The sequence below is a fragment of the Girardinichthys multiradiatus genome, chromosome 20 (assembly GCF_021462225.1).
Source record: "Girardinichthys multiradiatus isolate DD_20200921_A chromosome 20, DD_fGirMul_XY1, whole genome shotgun sequence".
In the NCBI taxonomy this organism is placed as follows: Eukaryota; Metazoa; Chordata; class Actinopteri; order Cyprinodontiformes; family Goodeidae; genus Girardinichthys; species Girardinichthys multiradiatus.
In genome coordinates, this window is record NC_061812.1 from 41,005,289 (window position 1) to 41,029,791 (window position 24,503).

The 24,503-nt window shown below is 38.9% G+C and overlaps 1 protein-coding gene across 5 annotated transcripts in view; it reads left to right on the plus strand.

The window, feature by feature from the left end:
• Positions 1-24,503, plus strand: part of sulf2a (sulfatase 2a) — a 64,700-nt gene that overhangs the window by 33,874 nt on the left and 6,323 nt on the right. For all 5 annotated transcript variants that reach the window (XM_047348378.1, XM_047348382.1, XM_047348380.1 and 2 more), the window contains 11 exons: positions 13,509-13,770; positions 15,600-15,839; positions 15,936-16,087; positions 17,116-17,285; positions 19,806-19,956; positions 20,224-20,399; positions 22,479-22,607; positions 22,859-22,915; positions 23,017-23,146; positions 23,438-23,645; positions 24,062-24,320. In XM_047348378.1, coding sequence (XP_047204334.1) covers positions 13,572-13,770; positions 15,600-15,839; positions 15,936-16,087; positions 17,116-17,285; positions 19,806-19,956; positions 20,224-20,399; positions 22,479-22,607; positions 22,859-22,915; positions 23,017-23,146; positions 23,438-23,645; positions 24,062-24,320 — 1,871 coding nt within the window. In that variant the 5' untranslated portion in view covers positions 13,509-13,571. The remainder of the gene's footprint in view (positions 1-13,508; positions 13,771-15,599; positions 15,840-15,935; positions 16,088-17,115; positions 17,286-19,805; positions 19,957-20,223; positions 20,400-22,478; positions 22,608-22,858; positions 22,916-23,016; positions 23,147-23,437; positions 23,646-24,061; positions 24,321-24,503) is intronic.

The following is a 24,503-nucleotide window of genomic DNA, read 5'->3' on the forward strand; positions in this document are numbered from 1 at the left end:
TAAAGCATGAATCTACATATGATTTAGTCATTTTTAATTTTACAGTCTCTGCGTAATCACCCCAACTGTTATAAATCCTCTTTGCACTACAAAGATAAAACAGACTCAACCCAGCCAGCAGAGATATTAAAGATCCACAGGTTAAACCATCTTGTGATAATAATTTTTTTTTATTATATGAACATAATCATACAGACACAATATGTAGCATTTTGGGAAGTGTGATGCACTCTCTTCTTATGATTTTCAGAGGGAGGCAGAGCAGCTCTTTAGTTTCTAATTTTCAGCTTCTATCAGAAAAAAAGGTTTAGAGTAACTGGTCTTTGTTTTAGGTACAGTAAGATCAATTCTGCTAAGATATCACAATCAATTTCTGATAAATGTCTGATTTCAAGGTGTGATATGGTGAGGAGGAGAAATGGGTGGAGGAGGACTGCGTTCATGCACCACTATCCTTTTAATGTTTTTATTTTCTCAGGGACATTGATTTGTTGAGAAGAGGGAATTTCTTTTTCTTAACCTTTGGTATGAAAAGCTGACTTGCTCCGGGGCAGGTTACCATAAGTTACCATGGTGACATACCCAGGCAAGAAGTGAACCTGCTTTGTTATACTAATAATCCCAAAACTCAAATCGTGCTTTGTATTATTATGTACTTTGGGTTCCGAGGTGGGGCTACAACATCATTTTTAAATATTTGTAAATTACTTATCTAGAAGAAAATCCAACTAACTAAACTTCTTTATAGTGATATGGGCTGTTTGTTAATTGTGCTTCCAGCTAGTCCATGTGTTTGTTACTCTCCGGGTCTTAGTCAAAATTCGCCAGCTCATTAGTCGTCTTTCTTGCTAGCTGCCTCTCATTCTATTGTTTTAACTCACCTGGTTTTCAGGCCACTCACCTTTCTTCCTTAGTATTTATCATTCTGTTTTCACTCTTCCGCCTGATTCTACTGTTGTTCCCATCTGGGTGTCCTTCTACTGTTGTTCCATGATGTTCCTGGTACTCTTGTGTCTTGGTTTGTAATTTCCTGGGTTTTCTTCAACAAATTATTTTTCCATCTTACACCTATCTGTCTCCTGTTTGAACCTGGGTCTTCCCTAACCACCCAGCATGACAAAAACCTAAAACCTATTGTCCCCAGCAGGTTGTCGCTAAAGTCCAGCCCAGCCTCTGCTCCATTCGGCCAGAGAAAACTCTTGCATTCTTCCGCTATCTCCATTAAATGCACTTTAAATATTTTTCGACTTTTTTGTGGTACTAGTGGCCTTTATTTTTCTCAGTTTTTTGACAGTAAGCTAACAGGGGAATGGATAAAGAGAGGGGAAAGACATGCAGCAAAGGTCGCCTGGGCAGGGAGTCTAACCCGTGATGGGCTATGACACAGACCAATACCTCTGAACATGAGTTGCATGCTTAACCCTCTACGCCACCAGCACCACGCCCCATTAAAAGCACTTTAAAGCGTTGGAATTGTTTGATGAAAAATATTTGCGCTTTTTTATCTGTAACTTTTTAAAGTGTCTTTCCACCTTGATACCAGAAAGCTGCCTGTTAAGAACTCATCCCTTGAACAACTTTTAAGAAGTGTATGGATTCATTTCAGCCGTCTGCAGTTTATCCAGCAAGCGGCCAGAGATTGTTTATAGAAAGTTGAGACCCCTGCTTTCTGTAATCATCATTAAATCGATGCCATTAGCAGTTTCCATTGCAGGGGCTAATTTGATGATGTGGGGAAAATGTTATGTAATTAAAAGAATTAATTAACTAAAAACCTCTAAGCCTTGTAGAACAGGCTCTAACTTTACCATTGTTTGTTCAGATTACAAACTAATATAATGACATTTCAAGCACAAAGATTGTTTTCCATAACGGGCCAACCACCAAGCTGTTGTGATCTGTTTTGGGAAGCATTGGATGTGTTACTAGTGTTGTAGCTTCACTGTGTCACCCAGCCGTCTGCTAGCTGCTCTGAGGTCTTAATAAGGTAGTTGGGTTGGGGGAACAGCTAGCGCTGTCTTGATGTGTCTATAATCCATTTAGTTGTGTTGTGACACTGTAGGGGGTCTTTGATTCTGGTCAATAAGTGCCAATAAGAAACAGTCATCACTCAGCAGGCTGCTGGGCCCACCAGCTTGCTCACTTGTTTTAGCTGTCAACCCCTGGATCAGAGGAGCTGGAGACTGTGACGCTACTTTGGACATGTTGTAAATAACTTTCCCATCCAAATTTCAATAGCAAAAGAAAGACAACAATGCTTGTACTGTACATTACATCTATACTGACAGATTTCTCTCCAACATTTGAATAAACCTATCTGTAGTATTTGCAGAACCCCACTGACGGATCATTCTGTCAGTCTTAAATGTTTAGGAGTGAGTCAGTGGGGGTTAAACCCACGGCAGTGACAATCAGAGCTCTGTTTGTGTTCTCTTGAACACCTCTGTGTTCTCAGTGGGCTTTCATGGGGTGCACCACAAGGCAGCAGGGGAGGAGGGGCAAATACCCTGACCCAAACATAGACACTGACTGAAGGCCTCTGAAAAAGAATCCATGGCCCTCCATTTCACCCCTACGTGCCGCACGGTTGCTGCTGGATACAAAAACACAGTGCCAAGGGGAAGTGTGTGAATGAAATTGAAAACTAGAATCTTAAAAGATTAGGACTGCATTTAGTTACCAAAACATCCTCACTGTTGCGGATTTTGACATTGTAATTTATAGTGACAAAAAAGCGTCCTCCTTAATTGCTCTAACTTTGTTAAAACTTAGGGAGATAAAAATGTATAACTGTAACGCTGTGATCGCCTTGTAATGAAAGCCTGGACTTCATTCAGAGAAAAATAGAACAATATGATGCTGTTCATTTTGTTCAGATTCAGAGATAATTAGCGTCGCTGTTGTTCTTGTCTTTTATGTCCTCTTTCGCAGTAAGAGCTTGAAGAATGATGCACAGCGTGGGTGTATTCTCATCTGCGTCAAGTTGCTTTGCTTGCGTACATTTATAGTCAACAGAGTAGACCAAGGGACTCTGTCAGAGCGCTTTGTTCTCCAGCGATGACTGGGCCTTTTGTCTGAACTGACACCAGCATACAGACTTTCCTTTCCCACCTCTCTCCTCTTCTTTCTCATTCTGCCTACGCCACTCTTGGTAACTTGCTACACTTTTCCAGCTGAACCACATACCTACAGTGGGGAGAACAAGTATTTGATACACTGCCGATTTTGTAGGTTGTCCCACTTGCAAAGTATGTAGAAGTCCTTAATTTTTATCATAGGTCCTCTTCTACTGTGTGTGACGGAATCTAAAACAAAAATCCAGAAAATCACATTGTGTGATTTTTAAGTAATTCATTTGCATTTTATTGCATCTTGCATTTTGCAGAGGAAGGTTTGGTAAAATGGACTAGACCAGGGGTCTGCACCCTGTAAGCTCCAGAGCCTTTTGGGCTTTCTACTGTGACTTTTAGGAACTGACCAAAAATATTTGGTTAATGTTTTTATGTAAATATCCTGGTATGGATCTGATAGAGAATATGTGAAGGGAGATAAAGATTAAGGTGATGGCAAGGAGGCCTTCCAACATCTATGACTTGGAGCTCATCACCAAAGATAAATCATCAAAATACCAGTGGAAACATTCAAATAAATGCTCAGCAACTATAAGAAAGGTTTGACTGCTGAAAAATGCTTAAAATAATTAAGGAATTAACACAAATTATTTAGAAGAGTATACATTAGTTTTGACATGCCATTTTGTATTAAAATGTAAAATATAGTTTGTTTTTCAAAACTGATTTTTTTCTTAACATTGTTTTATTATAATTTTTTTCTGAGATGCGAGTCTTATTTCCGTTTGGAAAAAAACTGCATGGTTGAAATAAAATAATTTTACATCTAAATCTACCAGGGGTATGAATAATTTTGGGCTTAGCTGTAGATGTATAAAACTTGAAAAGTTATATATTTATGTTTTGCTTTGCATAAATTTTATAGAAATTAGAACAAAAGCCTCTCTTTGGGTTGTAAAAGCTAGTGATCCCTGGTTGAGACACTGAAAAGCTCTATTCTAATCCAAATCTTTTTGACAGTTTATATATTCTCCTTAATTACATGTGTTCCTTCATGGTTTTGATATCTGCAGTATTAATCTACAATGAAGTGAAACATAATGATGTAAATCTAAATTCTAATGAATTTATACTTACCAGATAAATAATTCTCTAATGAACCTCAGAATCACCTTTTATTGTCTATAATAAGATTACTCAACATAGCTGCTAAATCTGTAAACGTAGTGATGAAAAGCAGACCTCTCATTGTAACAACATAATAAACCTTTGTCTGTGTGGCTTTACTGGAGTGTAGAATATTGTAACGTGTTCTGCCAAGCTGCTACAGCCAGCAACAAAATCACACCATTATCTTATAATTTAAGGAGCCTTTATGCTTCAAACAGCCATCAATTGTTCATGAGCAGAGGGGACAACTTGTGTGCATGCGAGAAACGCCACAATATGGTATGAGTTGCATACTTTATTGAAACAACGTGAAAAACATGCAGTGGTGAATTTTTTGAAAAACTGTTTTTCAAACAAGGATTTGATAAATTTTAGGTGTTCGACTCTTTAGCAGCACTGTCTAAAACAGCAGTATCTCTGTGGATTTTCTAGATTATAAATATTCCTTCGTTGTGTCAAAAGATTTAAGTAATCTGCAAAAATAGCTCCACTATTGATAAGCCTTAACCAACTTTTTTGAAACAACATATGAGATTGCTCCCATTATAAAATCTGTCTGGGCCAGTTCCAAGTCTCATATTGGACCGAATTGGGCGGGGCCCATCTTTCAAATCTTTTCCTAACCATTAGAGCTGTATATAATTTTTCATGTGGCTGGATTGAACACTATACTTTATGACACAATGCATGATTTCTTTGAATGCAGACAGCAGTTGTGCACAAAGTTTATTTTGTGCCACTATTTTCTCTGTGAAAATCACAGAGACTTTTAACATACAATTAAAAAAATGATTTTCAAAACAAGTTTTGCATTTAGGTAGATTTATTGCTCCTATGCCAGAGTAACTGTTAAAAACCAATTGTTATATATATTAAGATATATTCTAATAATATATAAAAGTAGTTAACGTACATCATATGTTTTTCTTGACCTAACCATTTAAGGTATTTCAGAATACAAACCAAACATACACACACATTCAAAAAGGCTTTTATTTTTTACCTTGAGCCAGTTTCCCATTAAAGACATAATTACAAGCTGATTAGCACATTAAGGCAATGTGGAGCTTAGCAGCGTGCCCAAGTAAACTTAAATAAGTCGCTAATAGACCTTCTTCTCCTCTGATTAGAGGACTATCTGAGGGAATGTGCGTGAGAAAGAGCGGCTTCACCCCATTTCTCAAGGCAACAAACTCACTGCATTAATGATGGGTCAAAGTGCTAAAATTACACACATTTATATTTTACTTCCACAAAGAGCTTTTCACAAGATTGTTAAGGTTGCATAAGCATAATATAAATAACACAAGACACAAATATGGAGGCAAAACGTTTAAGAGTGTATCCAGGGGGGTAATTTTAAACTACAGTCCCGGTATCCTGGCAGAAATCTTATTCTCACTTAAAAAGTCAGTCCCCTTCTGTGTCTGCATGCTCACAGTGAAAATTGCTGTGCAAAAACTGCCGGTCATCTTGAAATGTCTGCAGAGTGCTGAGCTTATCAGAACCTGAGGAAAATCTAAATTAAATCTTTTGCGGTAAATGGACCTTTCATCCCAATTAGTTCTTATCTATTTCAAATGATCTCTACTGAAGTTGTGGAGCAAAGGTTCTGGGAAGTAAAAGCACATTTTTCAAAGTAATGTTATGTAAGTGTCATTTTTGCCATTTAAAAACATTGCTGAATATATTTGAATGTATTTTATCATGTATATAATTGAATGTTTTTATATGTTAATGTAATTTTAATCATCCTAATTTATGAAAAGATCATTTAGATGTTATGTAAACATGTCAGCATTAATAATTGATAAACTGCTTTGTGGACGCAGCTAAAAAGCTGATATTGAACTGCATTTGATGCTAAAACCAGTTCTGGCTGTAACATTATTGACCAATCACAGGCAGACAAAAAGATCTGATGCTTGAAAACCTGGTTTGCACACTCATTCATTGGCAACATGTGAATAAGAGTGTCTAATTCAAACACTAAGTATTTTATTTCTAACAAAGGACACAAAAGTTACTTTACACCAATCAGGCATAACATTATGACCACCTGCCTAAAATGTGTCCTTGTCCTGGACTTGTTTGTCTGGCACATTTCACAAATTCTTTATTGGATATAAATTTGGAGGCCAAACCAGCACCTCAACCCATTCTTGAACCATTTTTGCTTTGAGATGGTGAAAATTATCCTACTGAAAAGGCAACAACCAGAAGAGAATGCCATTTTTACAAAAGAGTGTACAAGGTCTGTAACATTGCTTAGGTAGGTGCTACGTGTCAAATATCCACATAGATAGTAAGACACAAAAATTCTCATCAGAATCCTGTATAAATTGTCACACTGCCTTTGCTGGCTTGCTTTCTTCCCAGAGATAGACAACAGTTGTCTGTCTCTTCTGCCTCTTCCTTCAAAATCAACTTTCTCTATACACATGTCGGAGCTAAACACAAGACAAGATGTGTTTTCCTTCAAGTGCTTTGATCTGCATAAATCTAAATATTGAAAATAATTTGCAGCTGTTGACCTTGGCAGGGTGGTTGACAGCAAGCATGGCCCCTGTCGGGAAGGAAAGCATCAGAACAGAAAACCACAAGCAAAATGCATTAAACGTAGGAAACCAAACCAAAGGAAGAACAACAAATGAGCAGAACAGGAGTCAATAATCATGTCAATCATTAATAAACCTTTCATTAACATTGAAACAGAAGAAAACGAGGTTTCAGTGGGTTGAAAAGAAGCCTTCATTGACTCCAGATCCCTAAAGAAAAGTGATATACCATGATACATCAGAGAAGATGATGCTTGACCCTTATTATGGTGCAAGTCCAATAAAACGTACAAGATAACTGGAGATAATGTGAGCTGCTTTCCACAGATACGCTCATTTCAGGTAAAGAATCAGAGAACATTGCTTTATTTATTTAGTTTGTTTATCAGAGAGAATGCAATTAAACATAATGGACAACAACTGCATCTGATATTGGCACAAAGACTATGTAGCATTTAGCTAATTTTCAATTACAGTCCGTGGTTAGGCGATAAATAATAAATGTAATCAAAATTACAACAGAAGAACATTTCAACTGTAATAGATTGATATCATATCTACCTGATGCAATTTGGAAATTAAGTCCAGTACATTCACACAAACCAGAAACGCTTGATCTTGTGAGATTGAAATGGAGCAGAAATTTCAAATCCTATAATGTTAAAGTAAATTTTCCAGCTCACCGTTCACCCTATTAAAAAGCAAAGCGTGTGGCCTCTGGCTTATAAGCTTGTTCATGTTAAACATATTAACTCAGCGAGAAAGTCAGATCTCACACTGATGGAAAATTCATGAAAGCCAAAACTGATGAATTGGTCTATGAGTCATTGTAACTGAGGACCTTTCCTGGCAGGGTGATCTATCTGGTAATATCTTGGAAAATCTGACCTTAGTTATTTATTAATATTATTTTTAATAAGCTAAGTCAGTGCCTTACACAACAATGTGGCCTGACTCTGTTTTATTATATTTTTTCAGTCTGAACAAAATCACTATTGATTATATCTATTGCATTAATTTTAAAGTGTTTTAGAAAATTTATATGTTTAGCTGTTTAATACATGTTTTTGTTCTGAGATATTTTTATTACACAAATTAAACCCACTGAAATAAAAATTTAATCCATATATTTCCTCAGTTTAAGTAATAAATTAGTTTTTATACTTTCTTTAAAGCATGCCCTCCACTAAACCAAGTGGATTTATTGTTTTTCTGTTCTTTGTAAAGCATGCTTCCCTTCAGTATTTGGAGGACTGCAACAAACTCATAACTGGAGCTTCTTCCAGTAACTACTGCTACCTCCCAGTGGACACTGGGAAGTAGCAGTAAGCTGTAAGCTGTATCAGCATGAACGGATGACAGTAAACTGCATCCTGCAGGCTGAGATGGACCACTGTTTCTGATAAGCTCAGCGTTCTGGGATAATTAGGCTAGTTTATCACTTTTGACTGGATCCAGAAGTAAGTCCCACACAACCGGACTGGAAACGAGCTGCTAGCTGTCTTGCTGACAAATTGAATGGATCGGTATTTCCTGTTTTTGTGTATGATTTTCTTGTGTCGATCCACTTTATCCTTAAGATTAACTGGCCTAATTAAAATGAAGAGTTTACCGTTGATAAAGATTTTTCCTAAACAAGTGCCAGAGTGGAGATTAACTTGTAGAGAATGATTAATAAGAAAAAGCAAGACACCATGGCCCTTTTTGTATCATGAAAAAAAACTCTACATACTGTATTGAGAATGACAAACCCCTGTTTTCATTCATGTATACACACACATTCACACTCTTCTACACACACACACATACTCCTCTGAGAAAAGTTACTCTCACATAGATGCATCCCGATGCTCAATTTGCATCTGAATACCAACTTTTGTTGGAAAATTCAGGGGTCCTTGGAGATTCTGTTCAGATCCAGGCATGCCAGTGGGGACAAAGTCACACATTAGCAAAGCCCTGCCAGCCTCAATTATGGCCGCAGGGACTGGCTTGATAATGTTCAGCCGGTCACATTCAGGTCTGAATGTGTACGTCGAAACTTGCCTGGCCACTTCCTTCATGTATTTTTTTCGGCATCAGGGAATAGTAGATTTTACATTTCTGTGGAGAAAGAGAAATATGGAGGTTCTCCACTTCTGCATTCTGTTTGATTCTATTCTGCTTTATATGGAAGCCTTGGTCTCGGTGTCTAGTTTTAATGTTGTAGAAAATCCATCTGCAGTGGATGTGCTGTCTTTGTACTCTTTAGGCTGTATGCCCAATGTTTTCAGTTTTTTCTCTCACTTTTTTACATTTTTTCTCTCTATCCTTTTCTGTCTCAGAGCATTCGAGATGGAGATTGAGAATCCAGGAGTGGGGTTTTAGGCTTGTGGGCTGCTGTCTTTATATTTTGCATGCATCATGAGACGCAGCTGATTAAACTCCAAATACATAGTGGCTCACACTCCTTTAATAAGAAATTTATGTGTTACTCGCTGGCTTCTATCATGTACTTTCTGTAACTTGTGTATCTCAGGGGATTCAAAATTGGATGAATCAAACTTTCTGTCTTTTTTAAAATCCAAGGTGTTTTCTTTATGGGAGGAAAGCTATATTGACGCCTCTCAAAGTTTTATAAAGATTTACCAGCTGCTCTCTCTTACCTTCCTCGCATGAACTGTGATGCACATGTGGCTTGCTGGGCACTGTGAAGTGTCTGTGACTTGATCTGGTGTGTGTTTTCATCCCTCCACACTTGCTGCTGTCTTACCATCATGCCCGTGCTGTGAGATGGGCAGCCCTGTTGTCATTCATAATTTAGCCTTATCAATAAATGATGGACGGCATTAAGTTTTTATTTGATGATCCAGTGCCGCTGTCTCTTAGAGCCTCTTTACAAGCACATGACTAAAGAGCAAAACCTTCCTTCTGTGTTCTTACTTCCAAGTATCAGTAGGCATCAGTATAACCTCAGATGGTCCTTGTTTCTTATACATGCTTTTAGCGGCTGATCCCTTGTGATCTTATATTCTGCTAGCTAACTCCCACAGCCTTCCTCTCTGAGTCTCTGGCTTTTAATGAGTTTTGCTGAGAGATATATTTACTCACATTGTCTGCTGCCTCTGTCTAAACGGCAGAAATTCCCGTTTCATTCTGTCTTATCGAGCTGAATCAGCATTGTCGTTTCACAGTTCACTTAGTGCAAAAAGCTTATGTGGGCAAGCTTGAGAATCATCCCAGATTTTAGAAATGGCACACCCTGCCCTGCTTCACAAATGCTTGAAAGCCGTCCCATTGGTCATGTTGTTGGAGACTGAGTTGCTATTTTACAGAAGGGAAAATAATTATGTTCATGTTTTTCTCTGTAAACATAAGTTTAATCGGGCTATTGATCAGTAGTTTACACCACATGTCCGTAACAACCTGTGTAATCCACACATACAAAGAAATCAAAACAAATGAGTCCTTACTGGAGACAAAAGGCAGGGTGCGCCAAGATAGCAGCTGAAATCTTTCAGTATTTATAAAGCAATCATGCCCCCTACCAGTGCAAACAAATATGTGTTGATAAAGTTAGAATTATCGGCACAGGTTACAGACATATTTCAAAACTTTTAATTGTCATAAATGCACCAAAATCTGGTAGTGGAGTCAAAAAAAAAATAACTTCTTTAAGTTCCAAGGGCTATTTGCAGAGAGATTCAGAAAAAGCAGTAACTAGCAGAAAGGTTGTTTTTTTCCTTTGAAATCAATACGGACTGCACCTGCTGCCCTCTAGGCCTGCTCAACACTCAAGACTTGGCTGCAGAAGAAGTTTACTGTAGGAGATTTAGACAAGGTAATGACATGAGGAAAGTGTAGCATGCTGTGTTTGGAGGAGGAATGGGACTGCACAAAGCTACATAGGGACAGGGAAGTTCAAAGATGGGAATGTCATGCATGTTTCCATTATGTGGTACTGGAAGATGTCATGGGACTGAAGGAAAGAAAAAAAGGAGCAATGTAACGAATCTGAAGATGAAATGAGGGTGGAGTTTTCAGCAAGACGATCTCAAATCTCAAACACACAGCCATGCAAACTCTCAGCTGGTTTCAGAGAAAGTAATTAAATCAGCTAGATTGGCTTTTCAACTCACCTTAAAATAAAAATAAAAGATTTGAAGATTTGAAGACTGTTTGTCTGAAAGAATGGATTCAAATCCCACCAGAGCAATGCATAAAACTATTTTTTACATAGAGGACATGTTCTAAAGTTGCCATCACCAAAACATATTTCATAAATTACAGTAACCATATTTCTTTTCATTACACATATTTTATGGACCAATCTATGATAATTTTGTTATCACCATTTGGCCTAAATTAAATTAAATGTCCCTATTAGAAATATATTTACTGAGAAAAAATTGTTAACATGTTCAAAGCTCCTTTCCCCACTGCATAACAGTTTTCCACCTCTGCATCTCCTCACGTCTCTGAGATGTTACTCCCTCGACATGTTTGGACTTTATGTTTTAATTTGCTTTTTTATCTTTTTTTGTTTCATGTATCATCTGTCGCACAGTTGGATAAACAATTTTTGTGGATAAAAGATAATTGGAAGAGCAAACTGGGAAGAAATAAGTCCATGTGTCAGCTGATAAAAGCCTGAAAATCCAATTAGTCCTTAGTATCAGGTTGAAGATGACGGCTTTCATAGGAATAATGTAGGAAAATATTTTACAGCCATAAAATGGATGTATTACCGCATTTACATATGAGGCCACTCATAGACCTGGATAAAAAGTCTAAATACTGTTCTTTGAAGACAGAACTACATTTTTCCCCTATTGTGTGCAGATTTTCTATCTTTTTTTTGCAGTCTATGATTTGCACACATCAGTTTTTTTAAATGATAAACAAATATCAAAGGGAAGCACTATTCCTTCAGCATTCACAAACCTCTCAGAAAGAGGGGCGATTGGCAGAGGATGATCTCCACATCAACACAAATCTGTCCTTAATTCTCTGGGGGTGCATTTGAATACATTTCTGAAAATGGATTCACAGCTAAATATACATGGAACTAGTTAAATGGACGTTCTTTCATTATTTTATTTCTTTAACATAGGATTACCTTTTTGCTGGTGCCTTTTTTTTTTGCCATTGCTAAAGATGGAAGAGAGATTCAGGCAGGCAGAACAGATAAAAAGGGAGCAAGGACATTTTCAAACAGCACATCGCCTCAGGTCAGCAACCATATGCTCCCCTAGGGAAGAAGCAGCGCATGCCCTGGGTGTTGGAAACCGGAGCAAATACAGCTTTGCCATACATTTTATCTTTGTCTCCATGTACATGTTCAGACAGTAGATTTGCATGAGTAGGTGTGTGCAATGCAAAACCATAGAAGAGGAGGAGGGAAGAGATGTAGATGTTGGTGCAATAGGGAGGTTCGTAATGAGCACACAAAATGGACACTATAGACCAAAAATAGTGTTAGAATCCTGCTCTACCGCTTTCAGATCACAATAAGTCTGCTGTGACTCTATGATTAACAATGCATAGACCGGGATCATTTATTGCAGTGACATAATCCCAAACTGGAAAAATAAACAAATCAAGCCTTTAATTAGAATAATTTTATGCAGTGGGCGCGCATGTTAAGAAACATCCATCTATCCGTATATCTGTCATCTATACCAACTTATCCATACATTTTGAGTTTACTGGTAGAATCTATCAAATTTGCATTTAAAATCTTCTGGGGTTTAAAAAAGTTTATGACACCATACATTCTAACAAGGTTTTGAAAATGAAACAGGCCCACACCACCACAGATCCTCTACCATGCCTAACAGGAAGCTTCAGGTTAATTCATCGTTCATTGTTTTTTCACTAAAACCTAAAACCACCTAGAATGTTTTTTGCTGAAAGGTTCAAGCTCATCTAACCACAGCACATGGTTCCCATTAAAGTCTTAGCAGTTTAGCAAACTCCACATGTTTACATTTGAAAATGTAGGAGTGATTTTTTTCTGACATCACTTGGCGTAAAGTGTATATGACACGTTCTGCAAGGCATTGTATTAGTTAGCCAAATAGCAGTATAATTTTGGAAACTGGTATAAGCATGTACTACTAAATACTCTTAATGCATGTCTAACCTGTACTGTACACAAACAGAGAAGAATTTGTCTCAACATGTTACAAAAGTGTGTTTGTAATGACCTTGGTTCTATTTACAGATATTTTTTCGTGCTTCCATGTTCATAAATATTTCCCTATTTATACAGTGACTACATGCTGAAACTTAAAATTAGCAACTGCTTTGTAGTTTTCTTTACCCACCTCACAATCTCACCCTGCTTCTCTCATCCTGTTTCTCCTTCACCTGCATCCATCCACTCCTCCTCCTGCATCCCTCCTGTCCACAAAACCCTCTCAGGGAGAGGTGAGGCTTAAGCTGGCCTCAGTCCCAGGCCCATTAGCCCCGGCCTGGCAGCCATGTGCTCATCACCAGAGATCATTACAACCAGCCAATGACACCACTCTAATGCATCATTAATGATTGATTAACGAGCTGAGCTCAGCCCAACCGGGTGCATTTGAGCGGAAGAACACACTGTAATGGCTGTGTATGGCTTGCATCTGCTTTTTCATGCTGTGACCTGTGTGTGTGTGTCCATGTATATGTACATCGGTTTGAATGTTTTATCCTTATCAGAGCCCTCCTGTGTTCTGTTTCGCAGGCTTCAGAGACCTGCCAACTCCTTGTGTTGTGAATGAAGGACTGAGGCGGACTGCAAGCTAAAATGATGGCAGGGCGAGGACACCCTGCCATTATCCTTCTTCTTCTCTTACTTGTTTTGGTGGGAATTATTTCTGAGGCCCAGGGCTCTGGTTACCTGTCTGGGTTTCGCCTCAGGTCCCGTTTGCAGAGGGACCGCCAAATGAGAAACGTCCGACCCAACATCATTCTTATCCTCACAGATGATCAGGACATAGAACTGGGTAAGATGCTTTTGTTATTGTACAGTGCTGTGAATTTACCCCTTACAGATTTCTTCTTTTATTAGTTTGTTGCAATTGCCCCCCTTGTTAAGTCATGAATTTACTGTGATTTTGCTTCAAGTTCACTAAGCACACCCAGACCTGAAGAATTCTGAAATCACTTAAACGTTGCCTGTCTAACAACACAAAGTAGGCCTTAAAAAAGATGTTAAAAAGCAATGCATGTTGCCCTGATCTAAAGAAATTTAAGAACAAATGAGAAACGTCATTCACATATGTCGGTCCGGACAGTGATAGCCAATATTCACAAATGGAGAAAACATGGGACAGTGATCAACCTTCCCAGGAGAGGCCAGCTTTCCAAAATCACTCCAAGAAGGCATCGACGACTCCTCCAGGAGGTCACAATATAACCAAGAATAACATCTTGAGCGCTGCAGGCCTGTTTTGGCTCAGTTATTGTTCATGATTCAACAATAGGAAAGAGACTGACATTCTCACATTTACTGATAAACATTTTGATGATCACCAAGGCTCTCTAGAAAATATTTTATAGACAGGGAGGTTGGCAACCTGATAGATACGTCGTAAAATTAGAACATTTCAGAAAAAGAACATCATACCGACAGTGAAACATGGTGGTGCTAGTGTAATGGTCTGGGATATCTGCTGCGTCCGGACCTGGATGACATGTCATTGCTGATGAAACCATGAATTCTGCTCTCTACCATAAAATCCTACGGTGAATCTCCAACCAAGTTTGACCTCAAGAACAAGCGCACTTGGGTTATGCAGCAGAACTATGATCCACAGCACACTGACAATGAATGGCCAAAAAGCATGAACGGAAGGGTTAAAAGTAGGCTTGTCAAACTCCCTACCAAAGTGTGATTGAGATGCTGTGACATGACCTGACATAGGCTTATCATCTTCCAGAAACGCTCTTTAATATCTGGCCAGGTTGTTATCTCTTAATAAATGAAATACATTTTTAAACTGGTATTTGTATTCACTAAGGTTATTTTTTCCTGATTGTGAAACTTTGTTTGATGATCTGAAAGATTCAAATGTGACTTAAGAAAAGTAGAAGCAGAGTAAATCTGTAAGGGGGCTAACACTTTTTCACAGTCCTGTACATATGAATCTGTTTTTGCTTTAGTTCCTTGTCCTATTAATTTGGATATTCTGTCCACGTCAGTTCAACAACATTTGTAAGAGAAAATCACCCTAAGCTGCTCCTTGGCAACATAACAACTGGCTCAGTCCAAGTCATGTTTCTCCCTTTGCCAGCTCTGTTTCTGACGTGAAATAAGGCCAGCCCATGGCTTCTATTGTCCGATTGTCAAACTCTGGCCATCTCCCTACCCGCTTAAGTCCTTTAGCAACATATTGGATTGGAGTAGCAGCATAATGGCCTCTGTGACATCTTTTGTCCTCGTGTGATTGCAGTGAAAAGGCATCCATTGAAGGAGGAATTTATGGTCAAGCATCTGTTTCCCCAAACAATCACCATCAGTCTGAAAAGCCTTTGGTACACAGAAATCCAAATAGGTCACTCTTTACCAAAAAGATTTATTTCCTCATTTAACTCCAACTCTTATTTTTGCCTCTAAGTTTATTCCTAATGCTTTTAGCCTCTCTTGACCTATATTTACACATTACCCAGCAATGCTTCTAAATTTTGCTGAGGCTGTAATTGCTCTCCCTTTTCAGCTTCTGTAAATAACCTTCAGTGCTGTTTATTTCAGTCGCTAGAATTTGAATCTAACCCTGCTGTCCCCGCTCATATAAATTCCCCTTTTTTCCCCCATACCCCTGCTTACTCTCAGGCTCAATGCAGGCCATGAACAAAACTCGACACATCATGGAGAAGGGAGGTACACATTTTTCAAACGCTTTCTCCACCACCCCCATGTGCTGCCCATCCCGCTCCTCCATCCTGACAGGGAAGTACGTGCACAACCACCACACTTACACCAACAATGAGAACTGCTCCTCGCCCTCTTGGCAGGCACAGCATGAGCCGCACACATTCGCCGTGCACCTTAACAACTCTGGCTACAGAACAGGTGAGCTCTGTCATTTTTATTTAGATTCTGAGAATTCAAGAAAAAAAGGATGGAAATTTGGGGATTTTAACATTTTGCTCCCAATTCTTCACCAAGCATTTTTTGGAAAGTATCTGAACGAGTACAATGGCTCCTATGTGCCCCCTGGCTGGAAGGAATGGGTAGCGCTGGTGAAAAATTCCCGCTTCTACAACTACACCCTCTGCCGAAATGGAGTACGGGAGAAACACAGCAGTGACTACACAAAGGTACTGAAGTCCCCTTTTTCTTTTATACAAATATACTTTTTTAAATGCCCTAAAACTGTGGCTTACTTTAAAAAAAATTTGAAAATAATCTGAATGTAAAACATTTTGCATTTAGAGATTATTGTTATGTACATTGCCAAAGTATTGGGTCACTCATCTTAACCATTGAATTCAGACTGGCTCTACAAACATTTGCTAAAGAATGGGTCTCTCAGGATTTCAATGAATTCCAGCATTGTACCGTGATAAGATGCCACCTTTGGACAAAGTCCATTTGTGAGAGAACTTTATGGAACTGGTTTCCAAAGTCAAGGAGCTGCCTCCAAGCCTTACTCTTATGGGCGCAATGCAAAGCGTTGGATGCTGTGGTGTAAAGTACACTTCCACTCCAGCGCAATGGGGATGTGTTCTTTGGGGTAATGAGTCATGGCTCTCAGTCCAGCAATCCATTGGAGCAGTGTGAGTTTATCATTTATCAGGAGATTGGTCCAAACTTGACTGTACTGTGTCACGTTTGGTGCAGAGAGGATGATGATGTGGGGCTGTGTTTTAGTGCCTGGGTTCAGTCCCTAAACACCATTGATAGGAACCAGAGAGGGAAACTTTCTTGCACAAAGTCCTGACATCAGCCTTATACAGCACCTCTGGACTGAATCGAAATGGAGAGTGTGTGCCAGGCATCCTTATCCAGTATCAGTGTCTGACCTCACAAATGCATTTCCAGAACACTGGCCAACAATTCCCATAAACACACATTATAGACAGCCTTCCTAGAAGAGTTGAAATCTTTATAGCTGCAAAGGGTAAGCCAACATCACATTAGGCCCTGTGTATTAAGAATGGGGTGTCACATTTATGTGTGTGTGAAGGCTGATGATACATTTTCCAACATAGTTGATTTGGGGTATTAAAAACATCCCTCTTCTCATTTTTAAACCTAACCCCATCTAGTAGTGCTTTACATTTGTTCTTTGATCTTTGTCATTGAATGCTGGGTGCCTGACCAGCAATATTTACTTGTTCCTTAGGACTACCTGACGGACATTATCACCAATAACAGCATCAACTACTTCCGCATGTCCAAGAGGATGTACCCTCACCGGCCTGTCCTGATGGTACTGAGCCATGTTGCTCCTCACGGTCCTGAGGACTCTGCTCCACAGTACAGCGCTGCCTTTCCCAATGCCTCTCAGCACATGTAAGGAAATTACTTAACTTCAAAACATTAAAAACCCCATAATTAACCTGACTTTAAGGCAACAGTTGTTTCAGGAAAGTTTACTTGGGAAAGTATTTCTATACTTTGAAATGTTTCTCACTTTGACATGGTACAACAACAACTTTAGAGGATTTCATTTTGATGGGATAGAACAACAACAAAATTGCATATAGTGGTGTGAACGGAAAAGGAGTTGTTTTAAAATTTTTGAACAAATTAACATTTGTAAGTGTAGTGGGCATTTGTATTCAGTCTCCTTGATTCAACAGTTTGTAAATCCATGTTTGGCTGCACTTCCTGATGCTGGTCCTTTGAGTTATGTCTCCTAATCTCTCTGCGTCTAAAGACAAAAAAATGTCCCTTTATTTTTGCAATATAGCTTAGATTGCAGGAAAAAGCATCTTTTAACAGTAATTTTCTAGTCTGGCTTGATTAGATATTTGTCTGGACTTTGACTAGGTCATTCTCACACATGAATATACTTTTATCTAAACTTTCGTTTTAAACTGTGGAATCATCATAAGCTAAACTTTAATGTAAGACCAAAATGATTATTCAAGCACATATTTTCTTCGGTGTACACTACACATTAAAGAACATTGAAAATATTTCAGGAACTCCAAGCTGTAAATAGAGTGGATGGGAGTGAACCAAAAAGTGAACAGGCTTACTGCTGAAAACAATACAAGGAAATACCAATGGATTTCTCTGGACTATATGAATGAAAAAAACCCTGTGAAAACATAGTATAAATAAATTGTTTATTACAGCATACATCACTGTTTTAGGTGTTTGGCAGCCGTATTGGATTTTTGATGTAGGGGTTGGTAAGGAATATCAAGCTTTTCCACTGAGATTTCGGGAAGCTTTCTTGTTTATTTTTCCAACCAAGAAGTTTCAAAATTTGATTTGGGTAATGAAATAAGTGATTAAACCACATTCTTGAACCAAACAAGGAAATTCTTATTGTGATGCATTTGATTGCTCTTTCAGCGCAGTCGAGGCTCATTGTCCTACTTCCACCCCAGTCTTTACTCTTATTTGCCTCTATTTGGCTTCATCCATTTTGCCATCAACTCCGACCAGCTTCCCGATCCCTGCTGAGAGGGATCTCAGGTCAGGGCGAGTACAAATTAGGTGACTTCTGTGCATTCTGCTTTACTTCCACTTCACAATTCTGTGCTACTTTGTTTTGGTCCATCAAGTAAAATCCTCCAGAAATACATCAAAGTTTGTGGCTGTGACATGACAAAATGTGAAAAGGTTTAAGGGGTTATAAGCTTTTGCAAGGTACTGTATTTCTCTGATTATTCATGCTCAGTAAAACTCGAGGGTGTTTAAAGAAAAGTGCTTTTTTCCCATTTGTGGCAAATTTGTTTGATATCTCTGGGACAAAGCTGACTAGTACACAGGGTACATTCTTACTTTTTCACTGCTGTTTGGTAGTGAATGACTCATGCCTGAATTCATGCTTCCTTTCATTTGACCCAGAATGACACAGATTTCATAATCTCAGCTGGATCTCTTCTTCCTCTGCCTACAGTAGGCTGTTGGCAGCGAGAGGCTTCTGCATGCACAGCCAGCGTTTTGCTCTACTTTGTTTGGCTCGCGTGTTGTTCACATTAATGATATCATCATAATGAGTTCTGTTCATTTGTACTGTTTTGTCAGTTGTGATCAAAGAGTTGCAAAGAGGATGCATGTTTTATGCATAGGTAATGATTTAGACATGCATGTGCACACAAACATAAAGCACATACCCCTCTCATTTGAGCTATTAATTTTTCTGACCTTCTGTAACTCTGACTGCCTTTCTAGTGCTGCTGACTAATAGCAAACCCACTATTGGACTCCAGAGATGGATCTAAGGCCAGTAATGAGATTGTAGTTAGTCCACCCTCCCCACACACCCGTACTGCTTCATCTAATCCCCCCCAGCATCATTAACCTATACCATGCTGCCTTTGTACAGAGAAGATTCAGAAACTTCAACCTCCGTATCTTTGTGCAAACTTTTAATTGCTCCTTCTCCATAAATGTGCTCTCTCTTGGGTTTTTGATGCTGCAAATACCTTTCCTGGCAATTTTTTACTACTCTATTACCCTTAGAATCCATTTAACTTCGGAAACAAACCAACACTGATACATTATCATGTTTATTTCAAATCAGTCCACATAAACATTAATTCTCCTTAGCTCTTTGGCAGATTTTATTTCCACATATTCTAACATCAACATGGAGTGGAGTTAAATATTGATCAAAATGTGCAGCCCTATTGATTTGAACACTTTAGCATTTTACATTGTTTATATAAGATCCATTATGAAACTGAATAAATTGTTTTCTTGCTATTCTGGAAAGTCATCAGGCTAGTCCAGCAGATAAACATGCTGCGTCTGCACAGTAGAACTGTACAACGTTTTAATGTTAAAAGTTTTAATACTTAGAGGGGTCATTTTCCAACTTTAACACATTTTTTCTTTGTTCCTCTACTAAAGAACCCCGAGCTACAACTATGCTCCGAACCTGGACAAGCACTGGATCCTCCGCTACACTGGAGCCATGAAGCCTGTCCACATGCAGTTCACTAACATGCTTCAGCGCAGGAGGATGCAGACTCTACTGTCTGTGGATGATAGTGTGGAAAAGGTATGCAGCCAGCCACACAGATGTTTGTATGCTTTAAACATACACAGGCTAAAACACAAACGCACACATACCACTCATCTGACAACCACTGGTCCTGGAAGATCCGTGCTTGTTCTGACCGGAACTGGGATAATGAATTTATTGACACACTTGGTAAATTGTTCCATTTTGTTTTCCCTTGAAACTGGCACAAGAGATTTGAGCTATCAAACAAAAAGTGTAACTTTTAACCCTGGGTACCTGTTCAATGAGTCGTGTCTCCCGTAGGTGTACAACGCATTGGTGGAGACGGGTGAACTGGACAACACCTACCTCATTTACACCTCGGACCACGGCTATCATATCGGCCAGTTTGGCCTGGTAAAGGGCAAATCAATGCCCTATGAGTTTGATATCCGCGTACCATTCTATGTACGAGGACCTAATGTGGAACAAGGCACTACGTGAGTAACAAGACTTCTAGAATGCTCATTTTCTTGACAGTAAAATGTGTCCCTTTTTGCCAAGTGCTTTGCACAAGTATCCAGAACCACATTTTGTCTTGTGTAAACCTCATTCTTTGATGTATTTTACTATGGTTTTTATTTGATAGACCAACAGGAAGTAATCTATACTTGTGAAGGAAAATTATCCATGGTTTTCTAAATGTTTTCCAAGAAAGAAATTTGAATGTTGTGAACCTGTATCAGTATTATTTTATTCTGATACCCCTAAATAAAGTACAGCACAGCAAACTAGTGTCAGAAGTCAGCTAATTAGTAATTGATGTAATTGATTTTTTTCCACAATTTGTCATGTTAATATTTTATTGGGGTTTTATGTATTCAGCCCCTTTTACGCTGATAGCAAAAATTCATTGTAAACAGCTGCCATCAGAATCACCTAATAAGTAAACCTGTATGTTATTCAACCACAGTATAAATACAGACGTGTTGTGAAGCCCTCAGAGAACATTAGTGAACAAAAAGCATCACGAAGACCAAGGAACACAGCAGACAGGTCAGGGATGAAGTTGCAGAGAGGTTTAATAAAAGGTTGAGTTACAAAAGAAGAAAGCCTTTAAAAGAAAAATCTTTTTTAAAAATACTTGCAGTTTACCACAACCCCTGTAGCACACACAGGAAATGCGTAGAACAAGGTGCTCTGGTCACCAAAGTGAACCTTTTGGCCTAAATGCAAAACACTACAGGCAGCAGAACTGTACATGAACCTGGTCAGGAAGACAACCCTGAACATAAAGCCATAATGGTTTAGATCAAAGCATATTCATATGGAGGAATGGCCCTGTCAAAGTCCAGACCAAAATACAAGAGAGAATATTTGACAAGACTTGAACATTTCTGTTCATAGACATTCTGTTTCAACTCTTACTTTGCTTTATGTGTTTTTTAAAGAACAATGAGGAAAGAATTTCAGTGTTTAAATGTTCAAAGCTCCTGGAGACCTACCTTAAACATCGGGTACAAAGTGTTAACTCAGGGGTTGATATAAAAAAATACAGCACACTTTCCTTATGTTTTAGCCTTTCCTTACCTTTCACAATTATGAACTACAGGGGTTGGACAATGAAACTGAAACACCTGTCATTTTAGTCTGGGAGGTTTCATGGCTAAATTGGACCAGCCTGGTAGCCAGTCTTCATTGATTGCACATTGCACCAGTAAGAACAGAGTGTGAAGGTTCAATTAGCAGGGTAGGAGCACAGTTTTGCTCAAAATACTGAAATGCACACAACATTATGGGTGACATACCAGAGTTCAAAAGAGGACAAATTGTTGGTGCACGTCTTGCTGGCGCATCTGTGACCAAGACAGCAAGTCTTTGTGATGTATCAAGTGAAGTGAAGCATGGGGGTGGATCAGTGATGGTTTGGGCTGCCATATCATGGCATTCCCTTGGCCCAATACTTGTGCTAGATGGGTGCGTCACTGCCAAGGACTACCGAACCATTCTTGAGAACCATGTGCATCCAATGGTTCAAACATTGTATCCTGAAGGTGGTGCCGTGTATCAGGATGACAATGCACCAATACTGGTGAAAGATTGGTTTGATGAACATGAAAGTGAAGTTGAACATCTTCCATGGCCTGCACAGTCACCAGATCTAAATATTATTGAACCACTTTGGGGTGTTTTGGAGGAGCGAGTCAGGAAACGTTTTCCTCCACCAGTATCATGTAGTGACCTGGCCACTATCCTGCAAGAAGAATGGCTTAAAATCCCTCTGACCACTGTGCAGGACTTGTATATGTCATTCCCAAGACGAATTGATGCTGTATTGGCCGCAAAAGGAGGCCCTACACCATACTAATAAATTATTGTGGTCTAAAACCAGGTGTTTCAGTTTCACTGTCCGACACCTGTATGTTGTGTTGGTGTATCACATAAAATACACAAAGATTTTTGGTTTTAATGTGACAAATTGTTAAAGATTTCAAAGACGTATGAGGTAGATTTTACAGAAAAGTGGACCTTTAGTAAAAAAAAGACATTATGATAATTGTATTGTTGTTTCTTGGCAGAAATCCTCACATTGTGTTAAACATTGACTTGGCACCGACTTTGCTGGAGATGGCGGGTGTTGATATTCCTGCCGAAATGGATGGCAAGTCCATCCTCAAACTTCTGACCACAGATCGACCGATGAACAGGTGAACACACTTTTTTTTCTCGGTGACTTATTCCACAGACTCCTCCTGGATGAAAAGGAAATAATTAAATAGCCCGGGTCAAACAGGGATTTAACTGGAATTTTTACAGAAACTAAATGCTTTGTTGTACAAAAGGAAATTTACAATTCAAATATAGAGATACAGCATCATTATCTTTTAAGGGATTTTAAAATGGCGAACATATTTGTTTACTGCAAAGATTACAGTGTGGTGTTTTACTGATTTCTCAGGTTCCAGTTGAACAGGAAAGGGAAAACATGGAGAGACTCCTTCCTGGTGGAGAGAGGGTATGTTTTATTGATTGACCTTTTGTAAGACATGTTCTCATTCAAGGCGATGTGTTCTGGCAGCATTGGCCTGCCTGTCAATGTTCTGTCTGTTCTTTCAGGAAGCCTCCGCACAAGAGAGCCGATGGGAAGGAAATGGCCCAGGAGGAGAACTTCCTGCCAAAATACCAGAGGGTGAAGGACTTGTGCCAGAAAGCAGAGTACCAGACTTCATGCCAGCAACCAGGACAGGTACCTGACCTGTATGAGCCAGGAAGGGGAGGCTGTTTAATTTTCAGGAAAAAGAAACTGTGTGTTGCCATAGCAGGATAATAATTTGCCATCTGTCTACTTACTTTGATATGCAGTCATTGTAAGGTCAGAGTTGCATTTGACATCAGCATCTAGATTCTTTATAAAGAAGAGGAATGAGCCTGAAGATTATTTTTTCAAAAAAAATCTTTAAGTCTTGTTTATGATCTGAAAAACATTTTGTGCTGCATCATTAAATGTATTTCCCTTATCTTGTTGGTTGTGTTTCAGAAGTGGCAGTGTGTAGAGGATCCAACTGGCAAGCTGAGGCTGCATAAGTGTAAAGGCATGGCGAGTCTGTTTGCCCCAAGCATGCAGGCTCTAATGGCCAGTAGTCCCTCTACGCTGCCTGTCACTTCCAACTTTAATGAGTGCAACTGCGGCGATGCAGACTTCAAAACGTCTCTCCTCAAGAAGAAGAGACTCCTAAACAAAAAGAGTGAGTTTCTAATCTCACTTGGATATTCTGTTGTCCCAGTATTTACTACTACCTAAAAGAGAAAAAGAAGGTCAGCAATCTCATGCTTAAAGAAACAGATTGTCATGAGGCATGTGTCAGTGCTGCCATCAAGTGGTAGAGTTGAGCCATTAATCATTCAGGAGTAACAAAAACATATAATTCATATATATATATATATATATATATATATATAAATTATATGTTTTTGTTATATAAATTATATGTTTTTGTTATATATATATATATATATATATATATATATATATATATATAAAACAAAAACCCTCTGGTATATATATATATATATATATATATTATAATGATGTATAGACTCTCATCAAAAGTGTTAAAAACTATCTCCTGTTATTCGGATTAACCTATTTCATATTGTGCAGAGATAAAATCCAGTAAAGCTGTGACCAGGAAGCGGTGGGCCCGCTCTGTATCATTTGAGCTGGATGGAGATCTGTACGCTGTAGACTTGGAGGAGGGCTTCAAGCCTCTGGGATCCAGGAATGGCAGTTGGACCAGAGACGGGTGGAAAGGCAGAGGCATCGGAGATGATGGTGAAGAATTCAGTGGAATGGGAGTCGCAGCCAAACCCACCAGCCGTGACAAACTCGCACCACCTGCTGCTTTAAAAGTCACATACAGGTGTGTGTGTGGGGGGGGGGGGGGGGGGAGGGGGGGGAGGGGGGGGTACAGTAAGCTCTACCACTGTTAGCGTAAAAAGGCTTTAAGTTTGATGTTTCATATGAAATTAAGTCAGAATTTGTCCAGGGTGAAATAAGTTTTCTGAGGTTCTATTGAGATAATTAAACAGCTATACTACAGATG